Source organism: Papio anubis, chromosome 4, assembly GCF_008728515.1.
Source record: "Papio anubis isolate 15944 chromosome 4, Panubis1.0, whole genome shotgun sequence".
NCBI classification, from domain to species: domain Eukaryota; kingdom Metazoa; phylum Chordata; class Mammalia; order Primates; family Cercopithecidae; genus Papio; species Papio anubis.
In genome coordinates this window covers 106420559-106442866 of record NC_044979.1, presented here as the reverse complement: position 1 = coordinate 106442866, position 22308 = coordinate 106420559, and the positions used below count along the sequence as shown (strand labels likewise).

The window sequence follows — 22308 nt, the reverse complement described above, 5'->3', positions numbered from 1 at the left end:
AGCGATTCTGAAATACAATTTCCCAAATGTTTATTTTGCTAGCTAAGGCTGTTGCCGATCCTATTATAAAATCTTTGCACGACCCCTGGCAGGCTGTTGTCTGTAGGGTAAGTAGACGCAGATTGAATTTCGTGCTGTGTCAAGGACAAAATGAATCCTTAATCTAGCTGCTGAAAATGCATATTCACTTGAGAGCAAAGTGGCTCCATCTCTCAAACTTATATGCACTTCATTTCTCCCGTTGAGATGATTTTGTATATCAGGTTTGGCTACTCTTTATTAACCCACAAACAGCACAGGCAGTATCGAAGCTCTCACCCTACTCTCACTCACCCGCCCTGCTTCCCGCTCTCTGGATTTATCACTGCACATAAAGCCTCCCTTAAGCACAGAGGAAGATTTTCATGATGCATACAAAATATGGAAATTCTATCTGAGTTACCTTCGTGTCGACTCCAGAAATATCTAAGCATTATAGTGCTTTCTTATTATATTTTAAGACGAAGAAAAGCTATTGTTTAGTAAAACTGGACAAAATTACATCTTCTGCTCCTCAGCCATCTTGCAGGCTAGTGGATTAAAGATGCTAGTTAATGAGGAGAGAAACCTCAATCCTAGTTACTTCTCATTGATTCTGTCAGAAAAAGAGAGTTGTGTTCACCATGGTGAATTCTGCTCTCCAGTAGCAATCAGGCCACAAGAGACAGAATGTTCTTCCGTTTCCTTTCCCTGTTCATGAACAGGCCAGACGGGCCGTTCCTGAATTCTGATCAACTCGACGCCCTTCTCTCCCTATCCAAGGTGAAAATCCGGGTCTCTCACCTGCCAGCCATGTAGGGTGCACTCCCAGGTTCATCGTTCTGAAAACATCCACCATCTTGGCCCTGCTGCCTTCTGAGAGAAGTAAAAAGCCAAAAACCAGTCGTTATGAAAACTACAAGAGGAAATTATTTTAAATTCCATGCTTCTGAAAAGCATTTATAATTACTCAGCCCACACACCTGCTCTGCCAGTACATGAAATACTTCTGTATCAGAAGGCAGTGTGAGTCCGTCAATGCCTGCTGCTGCAACTAGAGGACAATCTCTTGCCCCCTGGTTAATTATGTCTGTCACCTGCTTCACTCTCCCCCACATTCCTTAGCCATCAAATGGAGCTCATGAAATTACTCATCACAGGGGAAACACTTAGAATCTCAAGTTCATTGGGATATGGAAAGAGAAAATTCCATCATTTAAAAATAATGTTGGGTGGTTGGAATTAATTGTAATACACTGTTCATTCATTTTTTTTTTCAACTAATTCCTTCCATGCAATTCCTTAGAAGGAGTGGGAGTAGGCAGAGATTATCCAGCCCAGCTCTAGTCAAATATCTAGGGGTCAAGACTGGATTCTACATAATTTCCTAGGGAAATCATACAGAATTTCTGCTCAAGGAAATGGTTTGGAGTTTGGGCAGAGTGATGAGCTAAACCACAATCCTGGAGGAATATAAGGAAAAGCATGCATGAAGTACAAAGTCCAAAGATTCCAGAGGCAGAAACTGAGGATAGCATCGCTAAGCCTGACTGCTAAAGAGCTCAAAGGAAAGCAGAGCAGAAAGCAGCAAAGAGGTCATGATCTCATGTTGGTAACATGTATTTCAGAGCCAACAAGAATGAGTAGATGCATCAGCTCTTCTTAACAGGGCAGGATATGGGCTCAGCTGTGGTCACAGAGTCCCAGATTTGGTGACTTAAGATGAAAGTGTTTCCTTTTATGTAGTAATCCAGAGGGAAGCAGTCCAGGGCTGGGGGAAAGTTAGATCATCCTCAACATGCAGCTTTCATCCTGGGGTCCGAGGTAGCTGCCCCTAATCCTGCCACCTGTCACCTGGAGAGAAGAAAAAAGACCAAGTGAAGGCGCATACATCCCTTGGGAGAAGTTGGCACGATGGTGGTAAATATCACTTCTTTCTCACACCCCATTGTCCAGAACTTAGTCATATGGCCACACCAGGCTGCAACAGAGACTAAGAATTGCAGTCCGCGGCTGGGCAGCCCTATGCCCAACTATCACTGTTCTATTATTAAAAACAGAGAAATAGATAAAGGTGGATAACTGGGGCTCTGGAGGTGAAAAGCACCAGCTCAGCTTCAGAAAATGTAAAGTCTAGCTGGGAAGATAAATAAGCTCACAATAATTAACAATAATAATAATAATAATATAAAGCAAATATTACCATGTGCTTACCAAATACCAAGTATCCTATTTAGCATTATCTTATTTAATACTTGCAATGGTCTGAATGTTGGTGTCCCCCAAAATTCATATGTTGGAACTAATACCCACTGTTAGTATGACGAGGTGGGGCCAATGAGAAAGGATTAAGTCATCAGGGCTTCATCCTTAAGGCTGGGATTGGTGCTCTTGTAAAAGAACTCCCTTGCCCCCATGTGAGAATGCAGCAACAAGGCACCATTTACGAAGCAGAGGCCTTCACCAGACCCAGATTTGCCAACACCTTGATCTTGAACTTCCCAGTCTCCAGAACTGTGAACAATAAATTTCTGTTGTTTATAAATTACACTATAAGGTATCTTGCTATAACAGACTATGGACTGAGAAAATATAGCAGCATATGGACTATAGCAGGAAAGGGACTAAGACAATACTGAAATGACTCTACTATTATATGTATTTTATAGATAAAGAAACTGAGACTTAGCAAGTTTAGCTAACTGACAAAAGGTTAAACATGGAGCCCAGATACAAACTGAGTCTGTGGGATCCTAGAGTAGAGGTCAGAAAACTATGGCTGTTGGGCCAGACGCTGCCCTCCCTGATTTTGTAAACTAAGTTTCACTGGAACACGGTGATGCCCATTCATTTACATATTGTCTATGACAACGGCAGAACTGAGCAATCACAACAGAGAGAAAGAGAAACCTCAGAGGTTGGACTCTTGGACTGGCAGAGGGTCAAAGAGGAAATGCTCTACTTTTTCCCTGAAAATGACTTATTTCACTGAAGTTGAATGTGCATCGAATAAGCATCATACCAGACCAAATGGCCTGCAAACCTGAAATATTTACTGTCTAGTCCTTTACAGAAACAGTTTGCCAGCCCCTGCCCTAGTGCTAGAGGGTTAGGTGCAATCAGCTAGGCATGCACAAGCTACCATGAGACCTAGAAGAGGATGCCTAAGAGAGAAAGGCCAGGGCAGGCAAGGAAGGCTCTGAGAGGAAGTCCAGATGTAGCCAACTCTTGGCTGTTGATTAGCAACTGAGCAGTCAAGACAGTGGAGCTGGAGGAAGAGCTTGTGGAGAGACCTGGAGGTCTGAGGTGGTAGGGGTAGGTTCAGGGGGACCCAGGTTGTTGAGGGGGTAGGAGAGGAGGGCTGTCAGGAGAGGCTGGGGACATGGAGATTCCTTGTGGTGGAGGATGACATTGAATAGCTACAGAAGCCTGCAGATTAGGGTTTCCCTTCGTGGCCAGTCATTGCAGTCATGTAGGGCACTTATTCAAAATGAGATTCTAGGGCCCCACCACAAACCTACCCAATCAGGATCTGTACTTCAAAGAAGCTCCCTATGAGACTCTGGGAAACACTACTGAAGATATAGGAAGACAGTGAGGAGGCAGGGCTCCTGGCCAGAGGTTGCTGCAGTCACCCGGGGCCAGCAGATGTGTATGCCCAGAGGGGTGGAATGGCAAGGTTTTGGGACCACCTCTTGGTATAAAGTGAAAGAGAGCAGAGAAAGAAAAAGAGATCATCATTTATGATCACAGTCATGGGGAACAAGAGGCCAGGTCAGTCCTGGTGAGCAGGTGGCCCCAGTGAGGTCTTCTCCACTTTCCCCTCTGTAACTTGACCTTGGACTTCTGGTATCAAATTCCAGTTATTATCCCCCAAAAAGAAAAACTACCCACATCCCAGACAAATTGCAGTCTGGCTGTTTTAGAAATCACTAAACTTTTACAGAATTAAAGGTATTAGAAGAGTCAGCTTCGAGGATGTGTACCTCTTCATGCTCATTTCTGGCCCTTGGAGGAATTTTTTTTTTCTGTTTGTTTCAATGGCCTTAGAAAAGAATTGATTTGTGGTTATCTCTGTATATGAAGAGGATATTTTATACTCTTGTTTTCTTGCTTTTATGAATCTAAAAAAAGTTATTCAATCACCCTAGGGGGGAAAAAACAACAATGGAAGGAAGGGAATTCAGTAGAAAGAGTTTAACTGTACAATGCGTTCTCATTTGGTATGCAGCAGTGAGAGAAATGCATCCCTCAACTCATTCATTGAATAAATAAATCATAGAGTTAGAGCTTAAGTAATAAATAATAGAAAAGGAAAGGAAAGAAACTAAGAGGAGCTGACAAGGTAAAAATAAATAAATAAAAAGAGCTACATTCAAGCAAAATGATGAAACATGGAGTATTATTTGCCATTTTGTCCTCTTTGTATTTACGTGTCATATGTTGCTAGAATTTTTTATTTGATTGTTTATTCACTGCCCCCATAAGCTTTTGGACTGGCAGAGGGTTGAAGAGGAAACACTCTACTTTTTCCCTGAAAATGACTTATTTCACTGAAGTTGAATGTACATCAAATAAGCATCGTACCAGGTGCTGAGCAGTTATTGCTACTGGTCTGCTGGTGTGTAGGACATTTTAAGTCACTAAATTTGGGGGCTACCTGTTACATGAAAATGTATAACTGCAATGCTTGGTGTTTGTTGGTCTCCTTTGGACATGACATGATGAATTTAGCCCTGGGGTTTTGCATGCGGTGTTAGCAATGCTGGAACTATTTCCCCCGGCCCCTCTGTGCTTGATTCTCTCTTCCTAGCCTTCCAGGACTCACACATTAGATAAGACTTCCTTTGAGATTCCTTTCTTGAAAGCCCCACATGTGGGACAGATGTCCCTTCTATGTACTGACACAGTACTCTGGACTGCCCTTAATACGACTGACAACCAACTTTTATTGAGTTCTTACAAGTCTAAATGTCATGCATAGATTATCTTTTTTAATTCTCTCAACCACCCAATGAGATAGGTCCTATTATTAAGTTATTTTTATTGGTAATGAAACTGAAGCACAGAAGGGTTAAGGAAAGAGTTCTAGGTTACCCATATGGGAAGTGTTTATTGTCTGTGCCTCTCTAGAACGGTGAGTCTCATGAAGAAGGAGCCCACGGCTGCCTGGGATGATGTCCAACAGAGTGCCCAGCACAGTCTGGTGCCTGATGTTTCTCCCTCTCCCCCTCCCCTTCCCCTTCCCCCTCTCTCCACCCCTGTTTTCCTCTGTGTGCCTCTGTGTGTATAATGAATCATAGGGCCACAGGGACTTTCCCTCAATATGAGACTCATCTCACTGCAAGGGAGATTATATGGTTTACAAATCAAATGCACAGAGTTAAATTACTTTCTTGAAGTTGTCTATATTAAAGCCTTAGTTTATGAGAACTGTGCTACCTAATCTAGTTAAGCCTGAGATGACAGAGGCAGAAACCAGATGATGTATCCTCTCTCTATTCTCCCAGAACTTCATCTGCCAGGCCCCACTGGAAGACAGACCTCCAGAGCAGTGGTGTGTGCCGTCTCCCTGGGGGCCTTTCCCCGGGATGTGTCAGGCCAGACAGGCCCCGGGTGCAGAAGAGTAGGGTGTGTGTGAGTTTCTGTGTAGGGTCACATATGGTTTCCGTATTTGTCCCCAAAATATTCATTCTCCACTCTTCATAAATTAGACACGGCCTCCCTACAAGAGAAAGAGAGAAGGAAAAGATGGCGGCAGCTCTCAAATCATCTGTGGACTTCAGAACTTTTCACCCAAAGCAGTATCTGGGAGACTACCCCCTAAACAGGCAACCAGGAAGCCTCATGTTCAAGGACTGTCTAGCCCAGCTTGGCCCATTTTGTCATTTTATGGGATTTGGCAGCTTGGGGGCAAAGCAAGGAGCAGATACAAGTGGGCTATGGGAAGCCTCTCCCTTTCTTGTTTCACCAGAACCTGGGTATAAACCCCAGCCCTGCTATTTACCAGATCTATGACCTTGGCAAGTCATCCAGACCCACTCTGAATTCAGACCAGAGCAGTCCTGGGCCCTGCGCTGCCCTGCATAAGGGATTCTTTTAACAACAGAAAACACAGAAGTCCTCCGGGGGCCTGAATCAACAAGGGAAGGTGCCCTTCATAAGCGAGGTCCTCCCAGAGACTCTCACTGGGTTAAGGGTTGGTCATTTAATTTGCTGCTGTTTGTCTGAGGTATGAGTACTTGTTCTTTATTAGAGGGAATATCCAATCTGATACATGTTAGTTGCTCTAAAGTGTTTGTAGAAGGGAGAGAGAGAGGAGAGGAGGGAGGAAGGCTGCCTCATAGAGTTGTGTCATTGAATTGAACAATTTGTGCAAGTTTCCTGTCTCAGTGCCTGGCACATAAGGGGAACCCAGAATTAGTTCCCTTCCCCACTCTGGCTTAATGCAAGTTATCTAGGAAACAGCACATCCAAGCATCGTGAATAAGTAGACATTTATTTATAGGACAGATTCATGTAGCAGAGGCTACAGAAATGGGAGTCGGGCAGGAAAGTGTGTGTGAGGGCCAAGGAAGGCTCAGAAAGTTGCATAATGTGGTGTTCCCACAATAAAGGCACTAAGGTGATGGGAGGGGTGGGGACCTGAGCAGATGGGAGGTGGTGTGGTGGCATGGTGGGACTGAGAGACAGAAAGCAGGAGGAACCCTGCTTACCTTCTGCAGGCACCACTGCAGGACAGATGGAGGAGGAGCCGAGAAGCCAGCTAGTGGAACTGGGAGACCTATGGTCCCAACGTTAAGCAGGTAGCCCTTGTCTCTGATCCCCGGGCCTTGAAACTCTCCAGCATTATTAAAAATACCAACCCAAGAGCTATTTTCTTTTTTTTTTTTTTTTTGGTAAAGTAACAATTCCCCATGTGCTTTGATACTTTAATTCTGGGGAATGGATAAAACAATGCTTATTTAACTGGTGATGACATTTTTCATCCTTTTCCAACAGTGGTTACTTAGATTCCTCCACGTGACTTTGTACTGTTTGAAAATAATCAATTCAGGTCTAATGCAGGTACGTGTAATAGAAAAGGGAATATACTGTGCAGATTGTCCACAGCAGTGCAGGATGGAGAGAGCCCAAATGTAAATAGTGAAGGAAGGCACTGAGGATACTGCCTGCTTTGCTGGAAGACTGGCAGAATCAGATGAATGAGGGATTGGTGTCATTACTCTCTTTCTCCCACGCAACAAAGCTTTAAGAACATCAATTGCTTGCTGAAGTTAGGGCTTAAAATATTACCAAATTCAAATTATTGTATTTACTAAATATCCATCAAAAATGGGAACCAGTGGGCTTTGTCGATGCATGGAAATACGCACACACCTACCCACGCACAGGGAAACATTAAATGAAATATTACACAAAATAGTATACACATGCCAACTATGCCATAAAAATAAATATCTATCATTGATAAAGGTCAGAAGAAATTTTGAAGCAATGTAGTAGTGATCTAACACTCACTAGGTTGCTCATGCTCTTTAAGTTTGGAAAATTTTTCTTGGTAAATATTCAGTCTTTTTCACATATGTACATTTAAGGTACATTTAAAACTAGTTTCCTAAGAACATAAATGCTCAAGAGGAATAAGCAGGAGTTGATGAGGAAAATCTTAATTTGCATTCCTCCTGCCTCAAATGCCTGAAATATCTTGGATATAATGTTGCATGAATAAAGCTTTTAGTGTTTAATGTGATAGGACTTAAACATTCTCTTTTTGCTAGGGTCTATAAAACATTTGCTATTAATAGCCACTGCTTTTCATTTTTATCTACCAAATTTACTAAGGAAAAAAATATGCCAGGCTTCTATTGGTCTGCTCAAACCTTTTCTATTATCTGGCAAACAAATAAATGTCACTCCTCTTAAACCTGGGACAGTTCACTTGGAAAGGGACACTAGGTGGTCTGCCCTAAACATGATGCTTCACATAGTAGGGCTCTGACTTGTCAACCTGCTTCCGACTGTCTTTTGGTCTTCCCCACAGTCTTGCTGAAGTAAATAAGGTGATATTTCTATAGCCATTGAAGATACTGAAACTGAAATACATCTTCCCCAAGTTTGCACACTAATGACAGTAAAACCTTGGCTTAACATCAGAAGTGAAGTCTAAAACATTCAACCAGGAAAGCACAGGCTTGCTATATTTTGAGGTTAATCGAATGACCAGGATAAACCTATGCAGCTGGTCTGCCTGGGCCTTCCAGGGCTCCCGCTGAGGAATGCAAACTTACCCTGACCCCAGTTGTGATTCAGCACCAGCCACTGTCCACTCCAGCTGAAATCCTGCTGGGGATGATTCCAAGGCTGACTGTGGTTTCCGAGATATCAGCAAGGATTCCCGGAATCTCCCAGGTAGCTGAGCCCCATTTCTTCAGATTGATCCAGAGAGAACTGAGCTTGGAGAACGTTAGGAACATGGAGATTCCACTTCCCAAGACAGGATTGCCTGCCGTTTTCCCACCTACCCTACCCCTCCTCTCAACATCCCGTCTTCCGCCACTGAAGACAAGAACTTCATCACCCACCCCTGACTGAGAATGAGGGCTACAGGGGGTACGGAACCTATTTCCAGTGGTGTCAGAGCCAATCATGGAGTTTTCTTGATTTGTGTTTCTTCTCTGTATTTGTAAAGCTAGACATAGAAGACAGATCACCTGATTTCTAGAGCAAAGCCCTTTCTCTACTTTGCTGGCACACTTCAGAATTATTTACCCCTCCCTTAGTGTGCCAGGCTACAGAGGGTATCTCTATGCCTGCATAGTTCTTGTCTAACTCCTTCCTGTGAAAGGGAGAGCAGACCCAGACAGAATCAGAAACCTAGTTCCTCATCCAGTTTCCCAAGTCTGGAGTTACCATTGCACAGATGACAGAGAAAAAGGTGAGGGAGTGGGATGGAAAAGAACTATCATTCTTGTACATTTCAACGTGTTTTGCAGGTTACTGACTCAACACAGCTCATAAATTCTGCCTGCATCTCACAAGCCACTTGCTTACTCACTATCTCTGCTTAACATATCTTGTGAGTTTCATCCATTCTATTTGTTTTTCTTGTCTTGTCTGGCAGAATTGAATATTCTCAAATCCTACAGTAAACACACATTGTAAGCAGAAAGATGTAGGGAAAAATAAGATAAAACACAGAGAAAAGTTTTGCTTTATAGTGGCAGGAGAAATAGAAACCCAAACAGAATAACTGAGTCACAGTAATGGTGCAGTTTTGAGCAGAAAATGGTGGGTGCTGAATGCTAAGGGGTGACAGAGTACCGGTCACTGAGACTGCATGGTCCTCCAAGATTTACTGGGAGCTTTCTTTCCATGGGGTTGTTTCTGGTTCTTTAAAGAGGATAAATCATCATTAATACAAGTGCATCCCAGGACGCCATACTTCCTGACCATCTCCTCCCTCTTCCAGCCCCAACCGTGCTGGAAATCACACTTAGGATAAGAATAAGGATGGAGGTTTCATGGCATGTGTGGAAGGAGGAGGCAATTGAAGAAGGAGGAGCAGAGGAAGCTCAGAGACCTGCAGAAAATATACAGGATATCACAGGATGACTGCTGCTTTTGAACACATTTGTTTGTTCTAAGAATTATTTTGAAAGTAAACACAGTAAAGGGGTTCATGTCTTAGTCCTTTGAATAACAAAAGCAACAAGCATATTGTCCAATTCAAGCCACGTATTAGTTTCCTTGGCTGCCATATAAAAGTTCCACAGGCTAGGTGGCTGGAAGCACCATAAATGGATTGTCCCCGAATTCTGGAGGCTGGAAGTCTGAGATCAAGATGTCAGCAGGGTTAGTTCCTTCTTGGCAGTCTGTGAGAACATTTATTCCATGCCTGTCTTCCAGATTCTGGTGACAGCTGGCAATCTTTGCCATTAACTGGATTACAGAAGCATCATTCAAATCTCTGCCTCCACCGTTGCGTGGCCTTCCCCCCGTGTCTTCGTTTCTGTCTCTTCCTCCTGTTTTATAAGGACCAGTCATAGGGGGCCCATCTTATTCCAGTGTGACCTCTTCTTAACTAGTTACATCTGCAACAACTCCAAACAAGGTCACATTCTGAGGTGGGAGGTGGGGTGAAGACTTCAACACATCTTTTTGAGAAACATAACTCAACCCATAACAGTCCACAATTAAGAAATATAAATTTGCATTTTATTTATTTTGAGTTATCATTCTCTATCTCTCTGAAAGTAGGAGGATTGAGTTTTTCCCAGTTTAAAGATTTGTGGTAGATTTCACATATAAACTGTTGTATACACGACACAAATTGTTAACCGTGGTTATCTCACTAGAGTTATCTCTTAGGGGAAGGTGATGGGGGGGCTTTCATTTCTGCATTGTAAGTGATTATGTTTGCGTTTCTAAAACAAACCCATGTACTACCTTGCAATAAGAAAGAACAATAAAGACATATTTTCAAGGGGTTAATGGCTTTTCTTTCCCTCACAGCCTCTAGCATCAGAGTCTCTTTAGGAGAGGGATCTTCATGGATGAGGAAAAAAGCAGGAGATCAGGGGCATGTGCCATTTGGAAAATTGTGCTAAAACTACAATTGCTTTGACGTGCTTGTCTTTAGATATACTTTAATTTATTTTAAATTTTAAAATAGCATTAAAGGAGGACTCAAGGTTTTCACGTTTACCCAAAGGGAACATGGATTTTCAATATTGAGAAATACAGAGGCTTCTTGCAGCCACTCATGGAGGCTTCCTGTCAGTGAAGGCAAAAAAGGAATATTGGCTTTTAAAGGTTTTATCCAAAGAAAGATGCCCAGATAAAATACAAGATACTCGGTCAAATTTGAATTTAGGATAAACAATAAATTTTTCAAGTATAAGTATATTCCGAGACATACTAATCCAAAAAATTATTCCTTGTTTGCCTGAAATTCAAACTTAACTGGGCATCCTTTATTATTTATGTATGTGTTTATCTATTTTTGAGACAGAGTCTTACTCTATTGCCCAGGCTGGAGTACAGTGGTGTGATCATGGTTCACTGCAGCCTTGACATCCTGGGCTCAAGCAATCCTCCTGTCTCAGCCTCCCATGAAGCTGGGACCACAGGCACATGCCATCATACCTAGCTAATTTGTTATTTTTTGTGGAAACCAATTTTACCTATGTTGCCCAGGCTGGTTTCAAACTCGTAGGCTCAAGCAATCCTCCCAAAGTGCTGGGATTACTGACACAAGCCACAGCACCTGCCTGGCACCCTTTATTTTTATTTGCTAAATCTGGCAGCCCTATTCCAAACATACCAATTTAGATACGCTTTTTCTAAAAATTAGACCACAGGAGAGATTAGTCCCAGAAGTCACTCATAAAAGGAACAATACGAGGTTGTAGCTCATCACATTTTTCTTTGCTGATTTTGCACAAGCCATAGAAATGTGGTTCAAATGAATCCTATTTTTGTCAACACTTTGTATCAGGAGTTCTTGACAAATTGTGCAGGAGTTGCAGGGGGTCCATGAGCCTCCTGAAATCATAGGCCAGGTTAAATACATGTGCATTTTTGTGGGGAAAGGAACCACAGTTAGATTCTCTAAAATGTCTGAGACCCCCAGGAAGGTCAGAGGGCACCACCTTAATGCCTTAAGGCCATAGCTTTGAACCCAGGGAAGGCATTTTTTTCTGAGGGATTGGGCATTATTTTTCAGATTAATTACTTTTCAGATGATTGACTTTCTCATGGCCTAAACTGCAAAATGGAGAAAATCTCAGAAAATGTAAGAGTGGGAAGTTCAGTCTGCTGAAGCATCCCTCCCAAGTGCTTGAGATGCCAAATGTCCTGCATGTTTCGCAAGAGCTGAGTAGAAGACAGGTCAAGGGTAGTGCTGATCATTGTGACTTCCCTGATGAAGCTGAAGGTTAGAGGCATCTGCCTTGAATACCAAAAGCCCTTAAAAAGAGAGATTGAGAGTGGGAGGCAGACAGACAGAGAGCGATGCTCAGGCCATGAATTTTCTTATTACCTTTAGGAAATAAATGACCATTTTGATAATTGCTACTTTATTGTTTTCCTTAGAATTCTTTCATCAATCTACCAACAGCCCTTACCGATGAGCTCGACTGGCCCCAACTCTCTGGTGTTACAGGATTTCTGGACTCCACTGTTGGGTAAGGGTCTTTGCATGCCCTCAGACATTTCAATACATCTGTGTAAAGAAAGAACAAGAGATGGGAGTTGCTCCCAAGATGTTGAAACGAGAATTATTAGGAACTGCTTCTAGAACATGAACTTGAATTCATCCACCATACAGTAGGATGTAATGCAAATTGCATTTTAGCAGTGCTGGCAAGAAAAGCATATTCCTGCTATGGGCAGAGTGGGAGTGGAGTTCCATAGTTTACTTCTGATGGAATATACTGAACACATCACTGAAATTTTCTGATTCAAGGAAAAACAAAGTTTACTTGATTATTTGTTCTCAGAAATTAGTATTTATAAAGATAATGGCTAAAGCTAATAGGCACTTTTCAAGGTCCTAGAATCATCCTGGCTTTAATGCCCCAGATTTGTAGAGACCAGGCCTGGTGAGTTTGAGTGACACACAAACCCAATTCACTACATATGCCTTGGTGTTAAGGCCTGAGGTCTGCTTCCCAGAGCCCCATTTGGCAGGGACACCTGTGATGCTGGTGAAACTTGGCAAGTGTCCCTAACATGGTAGAAAGTCACAGATATGAGTCTATGGCCATCCCACCCTGAACACACCAGATCTTGTCTGATCTCTGGAAGGTAAGCAGGGCCTGGTTAGTATTTGAATGGTAGAATGTCACAGATATGAGAAGTAATTTCTCTCCAAACATCCCCTAAACATTTATGACAGTTAATAAGCACAAGGAAGATGGCAAATGAATGGCTTCCATGTGTAAAAAAGAAGAAAGGGTAGAGCTTTGATTTTAGGTCTAAAGGCAGGATAGAACCAGCTAGAAAGCCCCTCTCTGACTCAGGCAACAACGCCAGAAGGCTGGAAAGCACCATGAGATAAGCCATGAGAACTGTGAGGAGGGCAAGTGTACATGGGGCATGATTTACCCAAATCTGTAAGGAACAGGAACACCCCCAAGGGAGAGACATTAATTATTTTAACAAGCAATTATTCTGATGAACAAAGGACATCGCATGCCATGAATAATTTATTTGATGATTTTTACTCATCTGCTTTAAAAATATTTCTTAAATACTTACCACCTAACCAGGCACATATGTTACAGGTGTTCATTTAAAGGTAAGTAAGGCTTGTCCCATCTTTGTAGTCAATTGCAATTAAGGCAGATGAGACAAGTGAACAAATAATGGTAATGCAAGGGAGATATAGCAATGACAGGTCTCCCACAGAGCCACGGGGCTCCGAGGAAAAAGAGTTCATGGAAGTGATCAACAGTCACTTCCTTTGGGGGGTAACGCACGGGAGACTGGGGTGATAAAAGGGGTATAGAAGAAATTAGGAAGATAACTGACCTTCAGGGAAACGTACTCATATTGACACAGAAATAACCTGTGAATATAGGGAAAGCCAAGGAGATGTGTTTTCCAGTGTAGTTACACCTTTTCAAACTTAATCATGTTTTTTTTTAAAAGGCTAGTCTTTGTCATTAGTGTAAAAATACTAAAATACTTACTAATACGGATAGTAGGAAGTAACCTTTGAGAAGTAAGAAGTAACTATATGCCAAGCATTTACTGAGTGTTGTATAGATATTCTCTCATTTAACCTCCTTGTGAGGTAGGGGGTATTAGTCTCTGCATTTGTGGTTGAGAGATCCAAGAGCAAATAGACAGAACAAGAATCTTGACCAAGGTTGCTCAGCCAAGAGTGGTAGGGTCTGTTTTCACGGAACTTTATGTCATATCATAACAAAGACATGTTCTTGCCTCCCATAATTTGGGGAGCAAGAATGCTTCTAGCCCACAACTCCCAAACTTTGTGTTGTTTTTATTCTTTGAGTGGGAACATGGCTCACTCTAACCATTGTACTCTGTGTGAGAACATAGCTATGGGATGGAGAAATGACTAAGAACCAAAGAAGTCCTCCCCATGTGGAGGTGTGGCCTGCCCTGTTTCACTGACCCATCATATGCCTCCTTAGGGTCCCCATAAGCCCAGACATCTGGAACCTCCTGAGCCCCAGCCTCAGTCCCCTCTTCCCTCTGCTACAGCCTCTGTTGTCTTTACCTGGAACACATCCAGAGATAACCCAGCCAAAGCAGGTTTATGGAAGAGAGAACCTTGGTCATCCCCCGGATGGCAACATCAGAAAAGAAAAAAATAGATATGTTTAAGTGCCCTCCACCCAGTCTAGTCATCTCTCAATAAAAGTATCTGGAATTTTCTCTCTATCAAGGCTTTTATGACAATAACAAAAAGAATTAGTTATGTATGAACAATGAACAGTTTACTGTGCCTTTAATGAAAGCTTAAATTTTTACATATTGACTCTATAAACCTCAACTACCTTTTGGCCCCATGAAGTTGCCATAATAGAAATACCAATCCAATATTTAAAATTAATTTCCAAGTAGTTTAAATCTTTACTGGAGTCACTCAAGGAATGAAAGAGGAATCCACTCACTATGCCCAGCAAACAGATAAAAATGTGTTTCCTCGTTTCTTTCTACTTACAGCTCGCACACACCAGTAGTTGCCCTGCATTTCCTAAATCTAAACTTCCCCGAAACTTGACCCACACTTAGCTCCTGCTCCCAGACTCTGTTCGGTTGTTCTTAGTTTCTGTTGGGAGATGAGAAGGAAAGCTCCCTCTTCCTTTCTGCATCTGTTCTGTCCTCCCACCAGGGATTTACTCCCTTATCAATGTAAAATCCCACTAGCTCTCCAATCTTGCAGAAGTTTCTACCCATCATCCTGATCGTGCCCAGCAGGCAGACAGGATCTTCCATCAAGCATGATAATGGGGTAAGGGGAAGAGGAAAAGTTGAGAGTCTTCAGACATGAATGGTTTCTAACTCATAAGCATTATGCGGAGAAATTCTGACGCCATCTCACAAAGTAAGTGATCATCTAGGTATGGCTTATATGAAAATCATCTCTATCCTGATCTAGTCTTTATTGACCTAGTACCTTTTTGTATTCAGTTCTCTATTACTACTTACAAAAAACGCATAGTCTGCTGAAGCAACTTCCTTAGTGTTGACTCTAAGTCCTGCCCTTACCTGTTGTATTTCTGAGGCACACACTGTAGCTGGTTGTTCACCTCCCCTGCAGGAACTTTTCTTTCTTTGTGTTTGTGGGACCCCAAGCTCCCTGGCTGTTCCTCTCAGAATGCTCTTTTTGCCAGCTGTTTCTGTGTACTGTGCCTGTGTTCGCTACCACTCAGCTGGAGTGAAGAAGAATATACCAACTCCTTTTGATGGAAAGGGAAATGCTCTGTTTGGAATCTGAGTTGCAATGGATTCCCCCATTAAGCAGAAACAGAGGCAGCATGACACTGCATGGGTAGGATCGCCATTCGCTATGTCCCTCCCAGCAGTAGTTACAGCTAAACTATCCATATACCATTGTATAAATTATGCCCGCAGATAATCTGTGCTAGGCCAATCTCCTTATTAAAGGAATAAAAAAGTTATAAAGTATATAAAATGTCAAAGATATTAGCATGTGATGGAGGTCCTCGTCTTGTGGAATCAGGAAAATGAAAAGAATGTTGACCCAGAAGCAGCACTTCTGAGAGGTGTATACAGCTCCCGTGGGCATTTTGGGCACATGTCCCTTGAATCCAAATACTTATCCACAGAATTAGTGGATTTCTCTATTCAACTGGATCTCCAGAATGTGCTTGCTACCATCATGATCAGCCTCCTGCTATGGGTATCAACAGCGTTCTTGGAAAATGTACCTTGTGAAAGCATCAGGAGAGAAAATGGCTCCTTCCCTTTCATTCTTTGTTTATGCTCTTTGTCCTCTCAAAATTTATTATCCCCTTCATGAGACAACTTTAATTGAAATTATGTGCATGCATTAATGACAAACATAACCTCTTAGTTTTACAAACCTTTAGTTCTTTCAGTTGAGTTGATGTTAACAAAACCTGTTTTCTTGACTCGGGCTTCAGAAAATTCAGTAAGTGATATCCCTTAAAAAAAAAATATTGGGATTTTTCTTCAGTGTGATTCAGGAAGGAATTGAGTAGGTCAAAAGCAGAAAAAAAAAACATCTGTGGGGGTTAAGAGCTTGGCAATAGAGCAGGATAACTGTAAATAGGAAGAAAAAAGTATTTTTAAAAGACTGAAAATAGCTACTGGGCATCTGAGGTGGGAAGATTACTGGAGGCCAGGAGTTTGAGATCAGCTTGAGCAACATAGCAAGACTTCATCTCTAAAAAAAATGTTTGTTTAATTAGCCTGGCATGGTGGCATGTACTTGTAGTCCTAGCTACTCAGGAGGCTGAGATGGGAAAATTGCTTGAGCCCGGGAGTTTGAGACTGCTGAGATTGCTGTGAGCTATGATCATGCCACTGTACTCCAACCCGGACAACAGAACCAGACCCTGTCTTTAAAAAAGTAAAAATAGGCCGGGCGCGGTGGCTCAAGCCTGTAATCCCAGCACTTTGGGAGGCCGAGACGGGTGGATCACGAGGTCAGGAGATCGAGACCATCCTGGCTAACACAGTGAAACCCCGTCTCTACTAAAAAATACAAAAAAACTAGCCGGGCGAGGTGGCGGGCGCCTGTAGTCCCAGCTACTTGGGAGGCTGAGGCAGGAGAATGGCCTGAACCCGGGAGGCGGAGCTTGCAGTGAGCTGAGATCCGGCCACTGCACTCCAGCCAGGGGGACAGAGTGAGACTCCATCTCAAAAAAAAAAAAAAAAAAAGTAAAAAAAAAATTAAAATTAAAAACAGTACTTCATGTTCAGATCACTTTCCAAAGCAATTCATATAACAGGAAAATCCTGCTTACATTAAAGAAACCAAAGATCTAATACCACATGTAGAAAGATGGGAAACAATACCAAAATGTTTACAAGAAGGAAGGACTTCTCATTTGAAAGCAGCATTTAAAATCCCAGAGTAGGCATGATAGAGTGAAAGGAAGTCTGTATTTTCAGTTATAAGGGTGCTCATTCTGTGTTATTCCAGGTAGAACATTTAGCATTCCTCAACCTCATTTATGTGCTCAAATTGAGTTGGACTAGATGATCTCTGAAGTTCTCTCCCACGCTCACTGGGCATGGTTATTGGGCAACATGATGCTACTTCATGATGCTACTTGGTTTAGAAGTACTGAGGAAAATTGCTCAAGAGAGATACTCCTGCTTCTGCTACCCACTCCTTAACTAGCCTGTACCTTGAGACAAGACATGGCTAATTTTATGGGTCAGAGCCTGATGTTCTTGGAACAGTGTTTGGCCAAGGTATAGCCTGTGGCATAGTGCAGTCTCATGCACAGTAAGCCCTGGGTTGTGTGATATTGAGTGCTTGACAGGCTGGTAAATAAACGTGGGACTCCATTATTGTCCTTTATGTTTACTGTATCTCTCCAGCAAACCCAAAAGAGGAAAACAGGCATCTAAATCCTTAACAAAAATAGCCACCCTTACCCAACATATCTAAACTGAGCATTTCTGGCTGTTCATATCCCCTTGTTCTGAAGGTGGGGCCAGGAGTCAGTCCAGTCAGTAGGGTTCTGCAGGCCAAGGATAAGGATGAAAAACAGGGCAACAATCAGAGCTTTTTCAAAAAAGTAAAAAGTTAAACTTCATCATAAAAAGCAATGAAGGCCAAAATAACCAAAAGCAGCTACCAAAATTATCACACCAAGCTGGAGAAATAAGACTGAGATCTGTAGTTAGCAAAAATGAGTGCAAACCAGATGACATTTTCTAGATTAAATGTTGCTCCCTCTGCCTCCAGCTTAAATTTGGCATATTGAACCAAAGATGTAGCAAATGTTCAGACAAAGCCATTGTTATAAGTGGCACAATAATGCTCTTCAGGGGCATTTAAACACATCTTTAGTGAGAGAGGTCCTGGAATCGAAGCGTTAAAGGTTATCTACTCTCTCCTACCCAATAGATGTTATATGAGAGAATAATTTTGAAAAGCAGTGTGACAACACTGAACCAAGTCACTTGGGGCAGTAAAGCCAGATAATTGGAGAGTAGGGAATTGCAGCTAAAATTTGCTAACCTAATTTCATGTTTCGAAAAAGGACACGTAAGTACTAAACACTAATGGGCTTAATAACCTTATTAAATCCATTATTCGCAAATTACATGTGACATAATTGCAGATGATTAGCCCTGTTATAATTATACTTTGCAAAACAAATAATTAACCAGAGAGGTGGTCCTCTGAAGTTGGGTGAGGCTGACTGGAGTGGGATAGTATCCATAGCAGCAGTTCTTCAAGTGTGGTCCATGGACCCCTGTGGGGTCGCTACGACCCTCTCAAGGGGTCCACAAGTAAAAAACTACTTTCACAGCAATACTAAAACAGTATTTGGCTTTTCACTATGTAGCCATTTGTACAGATGGTACAAAAGCAATGGTAGGTAGAACTGTTGACACATTAGCGTGAATCAAGTGCTGGCACCAAACTCTATTAGTAGTCACTCTGTTCTTTACCTCCACACACTCCCAGTTTAAAACAAGAGGGGGACATCCTCCCTTAAAAATGTCACATAGTACAAAGCAGAAAAAACATTATTAATTTTATTAAATTGATTTTTAAATAATTTAATCTGATGAAATATGAAATATGCATAAAACATTTGTACTGTATAATAAATTAACAAAGTATGATGGCTGTCTTGGGGAAAAGTACTTGTGTAGGCAAGATAAGAGCTGAGTTAACTTTTCATAGAACACCATTTTTGCTGAAAAATTACTTGATAACAAAGCATGGTTTTTCAGACTTGGATATATGGCAGATATTTTATCTAAAATGAATGAAATGAGCTTGTAGTTTCAAGGAAAATAATTGACAGTATTGGTTGAAAATCATAAAATTTGAGCTTTCAAAGAAAATATTTGAATTTTGAAAAATTTCCATCTTCTCGTGTGAACTTGACAGTTTCCTAATAGTCTAAGACTCTTCTAATGTGATATGTAGCAATATTTAAAAAATGATTTTTTTAATATTATAGCATTAAATGTATCAACATTTGGAATATCTTGATAACTCAGGAACCAATATTTTCTAAATATTAGTGTATGAGTTAGATAATGCATTGGTAAAAGATTCATTAAAAGTGCAAGACAGACCAATGCGTTTTAATGTAACAAGTGTAAAAGATCGTTGATATAATTTCAGATTCCACCTTGCAACTAATCAATCTTTAAGAAACTACTACTTGTCGAATTCTTGTGTAGAATCAAAGACAGCTATCCATAGTTATCTAAAAAGGATACTGAAGTGCTCCTCCCTTTTCCAACTACATGCGTATATAAAACCAGATTTTCTTTCCTTTTTTTTTTTTTTTTGAGACAGAGTCTCGCTCTATTGCCCAGGCTGGAGTGCAGTGGTGTGATTTCTGCTCACTGCAACCTCTGCCTCCCAGGTTTAAGCGATTCTCCTGTCTCAGCCTCCCGAGTAGCTAGGACTACAGACACATGCCGCCACATCCAGCTAAGTTTTTGGATTTTAGTAGAGACAGGGTTTCACCATGTTGCCCAGGCTGGTCGTGAACTCCTGAGCTCAGGCAATCCACCCACCTCGGCCTCCCAAAGTGCTGGGATTATAGGTGTGAGCCACTGAGCCCGGCCAAAACTAGATTTTCTTAATATACTCTCACCAAAACATCGTAACAGACTGAATGCAGAAGCACATGACTCTAACTGTCTTCTATTAAGCCAGACATTAAAGATATTTGCAAAAATGTAAAACAATGCCATCCTTGGAGAGTTTTGGAAAACATATTTGTTTTCAGAAAAAAAGTGACATGTTAACATGTTTATTATAATAATCTAAAATGAACTGATAATGAAATGTACATTTAAATTTCCCAATTTTAATACCTAATGTGATAAACATTGATAGCTTTAACTCACATAAGCAAAAGCTCTCTGAGGTCTTCAATAATTTTAAGAGTGTGATGTGGTCCTGAGAGCAAAAGTTTGAGAGCTTTTGTTCTAAGGAGTAAGTATAAAAAGGAAACATAGCTGAAGACAGAGAGGCTAGGGGATGCTAGCATTTAGAGATCTGGGCAGAGAAGATTGAAAAAGAACAACCCTGAAAGTAGAAAGAAAACTGGAAGGGCTTAGAGTCCTGGAGGTCAAGGAAAGAAAGTGTGTCCAAATGAGAAGAGACCATCAGCCAAATGCTGGGGGAGGCAGAGGAAGATGAGAGCTGAGGATGACCACTGGGTGTGCAAGACAGGGACATGGAGAGACCTGGAGCAGAAGCATTTCAGTGGGGCAAAGCTGGAAGCCTGATTGGAGAGAATGGGTTCAGGAGGTGATGACGTCAGCCCAGGTGAGCATGCACAACTTTTAATGGGTTTTGCTTCAGAGAAATGGGGCAATAGCAGCAAGGAAATAATAGACCCAGAAGACTTGTTAAAATGGAAAATCCTGCAGCATACTTGTATTGATAGGATGATCCAAAAGGCAGAGAAAGGGAATGAAGGAAAGAATGAGGTCTAGGGAAGGCAAGAAGGGATGGGACCCAGGCATAAGGAGGCACCATCCTTGGGCAAGAAGGACCATCTGTAGACACAGTGGATCCTGGTGGAGGGACTCTCCTTGCCATATATTGACAAATCCTTTCACCTGCAATGACTTCCCCTTTTCCCTATTTATTTTTAAATTTTCATTTTTAATTACTCAAAATATGAATATATTTTCATTTTACAAAAAATATTAATGTGTATAAAGTAAAAGCCGAAGTCCCCACTTTTTGTCCCCAGTTTTACTCCCTTTCTTAGAAGAAAGCCCTGTGATCAGTTTAGTGTGATTCCGTCCAGGCCCTTTCTGTGTATTTTCGTTTGTACGTGAAGAAATGAACACTTTGTTGGGATTTTCCCATAAAGGCTATCATATTGTATATAACATACTATAAATCAGTGCTCCACTTTAACAATACTTCTTGGAGCTCTTTTCCTTCTTGTCCAATACTGCATAGTGTTTCATAGTATAGTTGTTTTTTTCTCCTACAGGTGTACATCCAACTTATATCCAGAGTCTCATTATTCTTCATAATGCTGCAATGAGCATTTTGTACTGACTCTTTGGAATATGTGTGAGGATTTCTTAAGAAAAAATTATTGGATCTAAATGTTTACATTTTTAATTTTAATAAGGCCTCCAAAAGGGCTATACCAATTTATATTCCCACAATTAATATATGAGAATATTTGTTTTCCTACACCCTGGCCAATAGTGGATATTGTTCATCTTCTTAATTTTTTCCACTGTAACATCATTGTATTGTTGTTCTCACTTATAACCTCCTGATTACTAGTGAGTTTGAGCATCTTTTCATAGGCATCACCCGTTGTCTCTGTCCTATCCTCTGTCTCTGTCCTAGACAGCATGTTGCCCTCTGCCCATGCTGCAGCACCTACCCCTCAGGGATCATCCCCGAGCCTCTCTGTCTTCAGCTATGTTTCTTTTTTATACCCCTCCAGACAGCCCCTTCATACTGACCCGCATCTAACTGGATGATTATTTTCTGAGATCCTATCATGTCCTGCAATACCAATGTCACCTCACTTATAATACCTGTTTACTTATTGTCTCACGCTCCACCTTCCCATGCCCAGACTCTTAGCATCCTGAGTGCAGGAATCAGGTGACTTCATTTTGTAGCCCTCTTATCTAGCACAGTACATGACACATGGCAGGCGCTCAATAAAAGAATTGCTAAACCAACTCGTAAGGATATCAGTTTGCCCTTGTAGAGAGCTTTACAATCTGCAAACCTCCTTCACGTGCATTTTCTCAGATTGTCTAAATCAAATAAGATTTGTTGGGATTAGCCTTTTGGGGGAAACAGTAAGGACAAAGGCAAAGGAGTGTAGCTGAATTAGGAACTGCATGATGTGATATGTAAAAATAAATCAGTGTCACTTAAACCCTTGGAATTCTAAGTGTGTCCTATAATAAGTATTCTGTAAGAGATTAGCAAAATTAATTAAAATATTAAATCACACAATTAACATTAAAATATTAGCCATATGTAATCAACAAATAGGAGAAAATGAATTTAAAAGAAACATCAATTCAGTAGCCAAGTGGAAAAAATGAAACAAAGAGGAG

The 22308-nt window shown here is 41.4% G+C and overlaps 1 protein-coding gene across 11 annotated transcripts in view; it reads left to right on the top strand.

The window, feature by feature from the left end:
* The window catches only part of AOAH (acyloxyacyl hydrolase), a 198448-nt gene that overhangs the window by 111062 nt on the left and 65078 nt on the right, over positions 1 to 22308 (top strand). For all 11 annotated transcript variants that reach the window (XR_004183253.1, XR_004183252.1, XM_031665358.1 and 8 more), the window contains one exon: positions 12115 to 12206. Coding sequence is in view for 9 of the 11 variants with exons in the window: in XM_031665358.1 (XP_031521218.1) it covers positions 12115 to 12206 (92 nt within the window). In the remaining 2 variants the exon portion in view is untranslated. The remainder of the gene's footprint in view (positions 1 to 12114; positions 12207 to 22308) is intronic.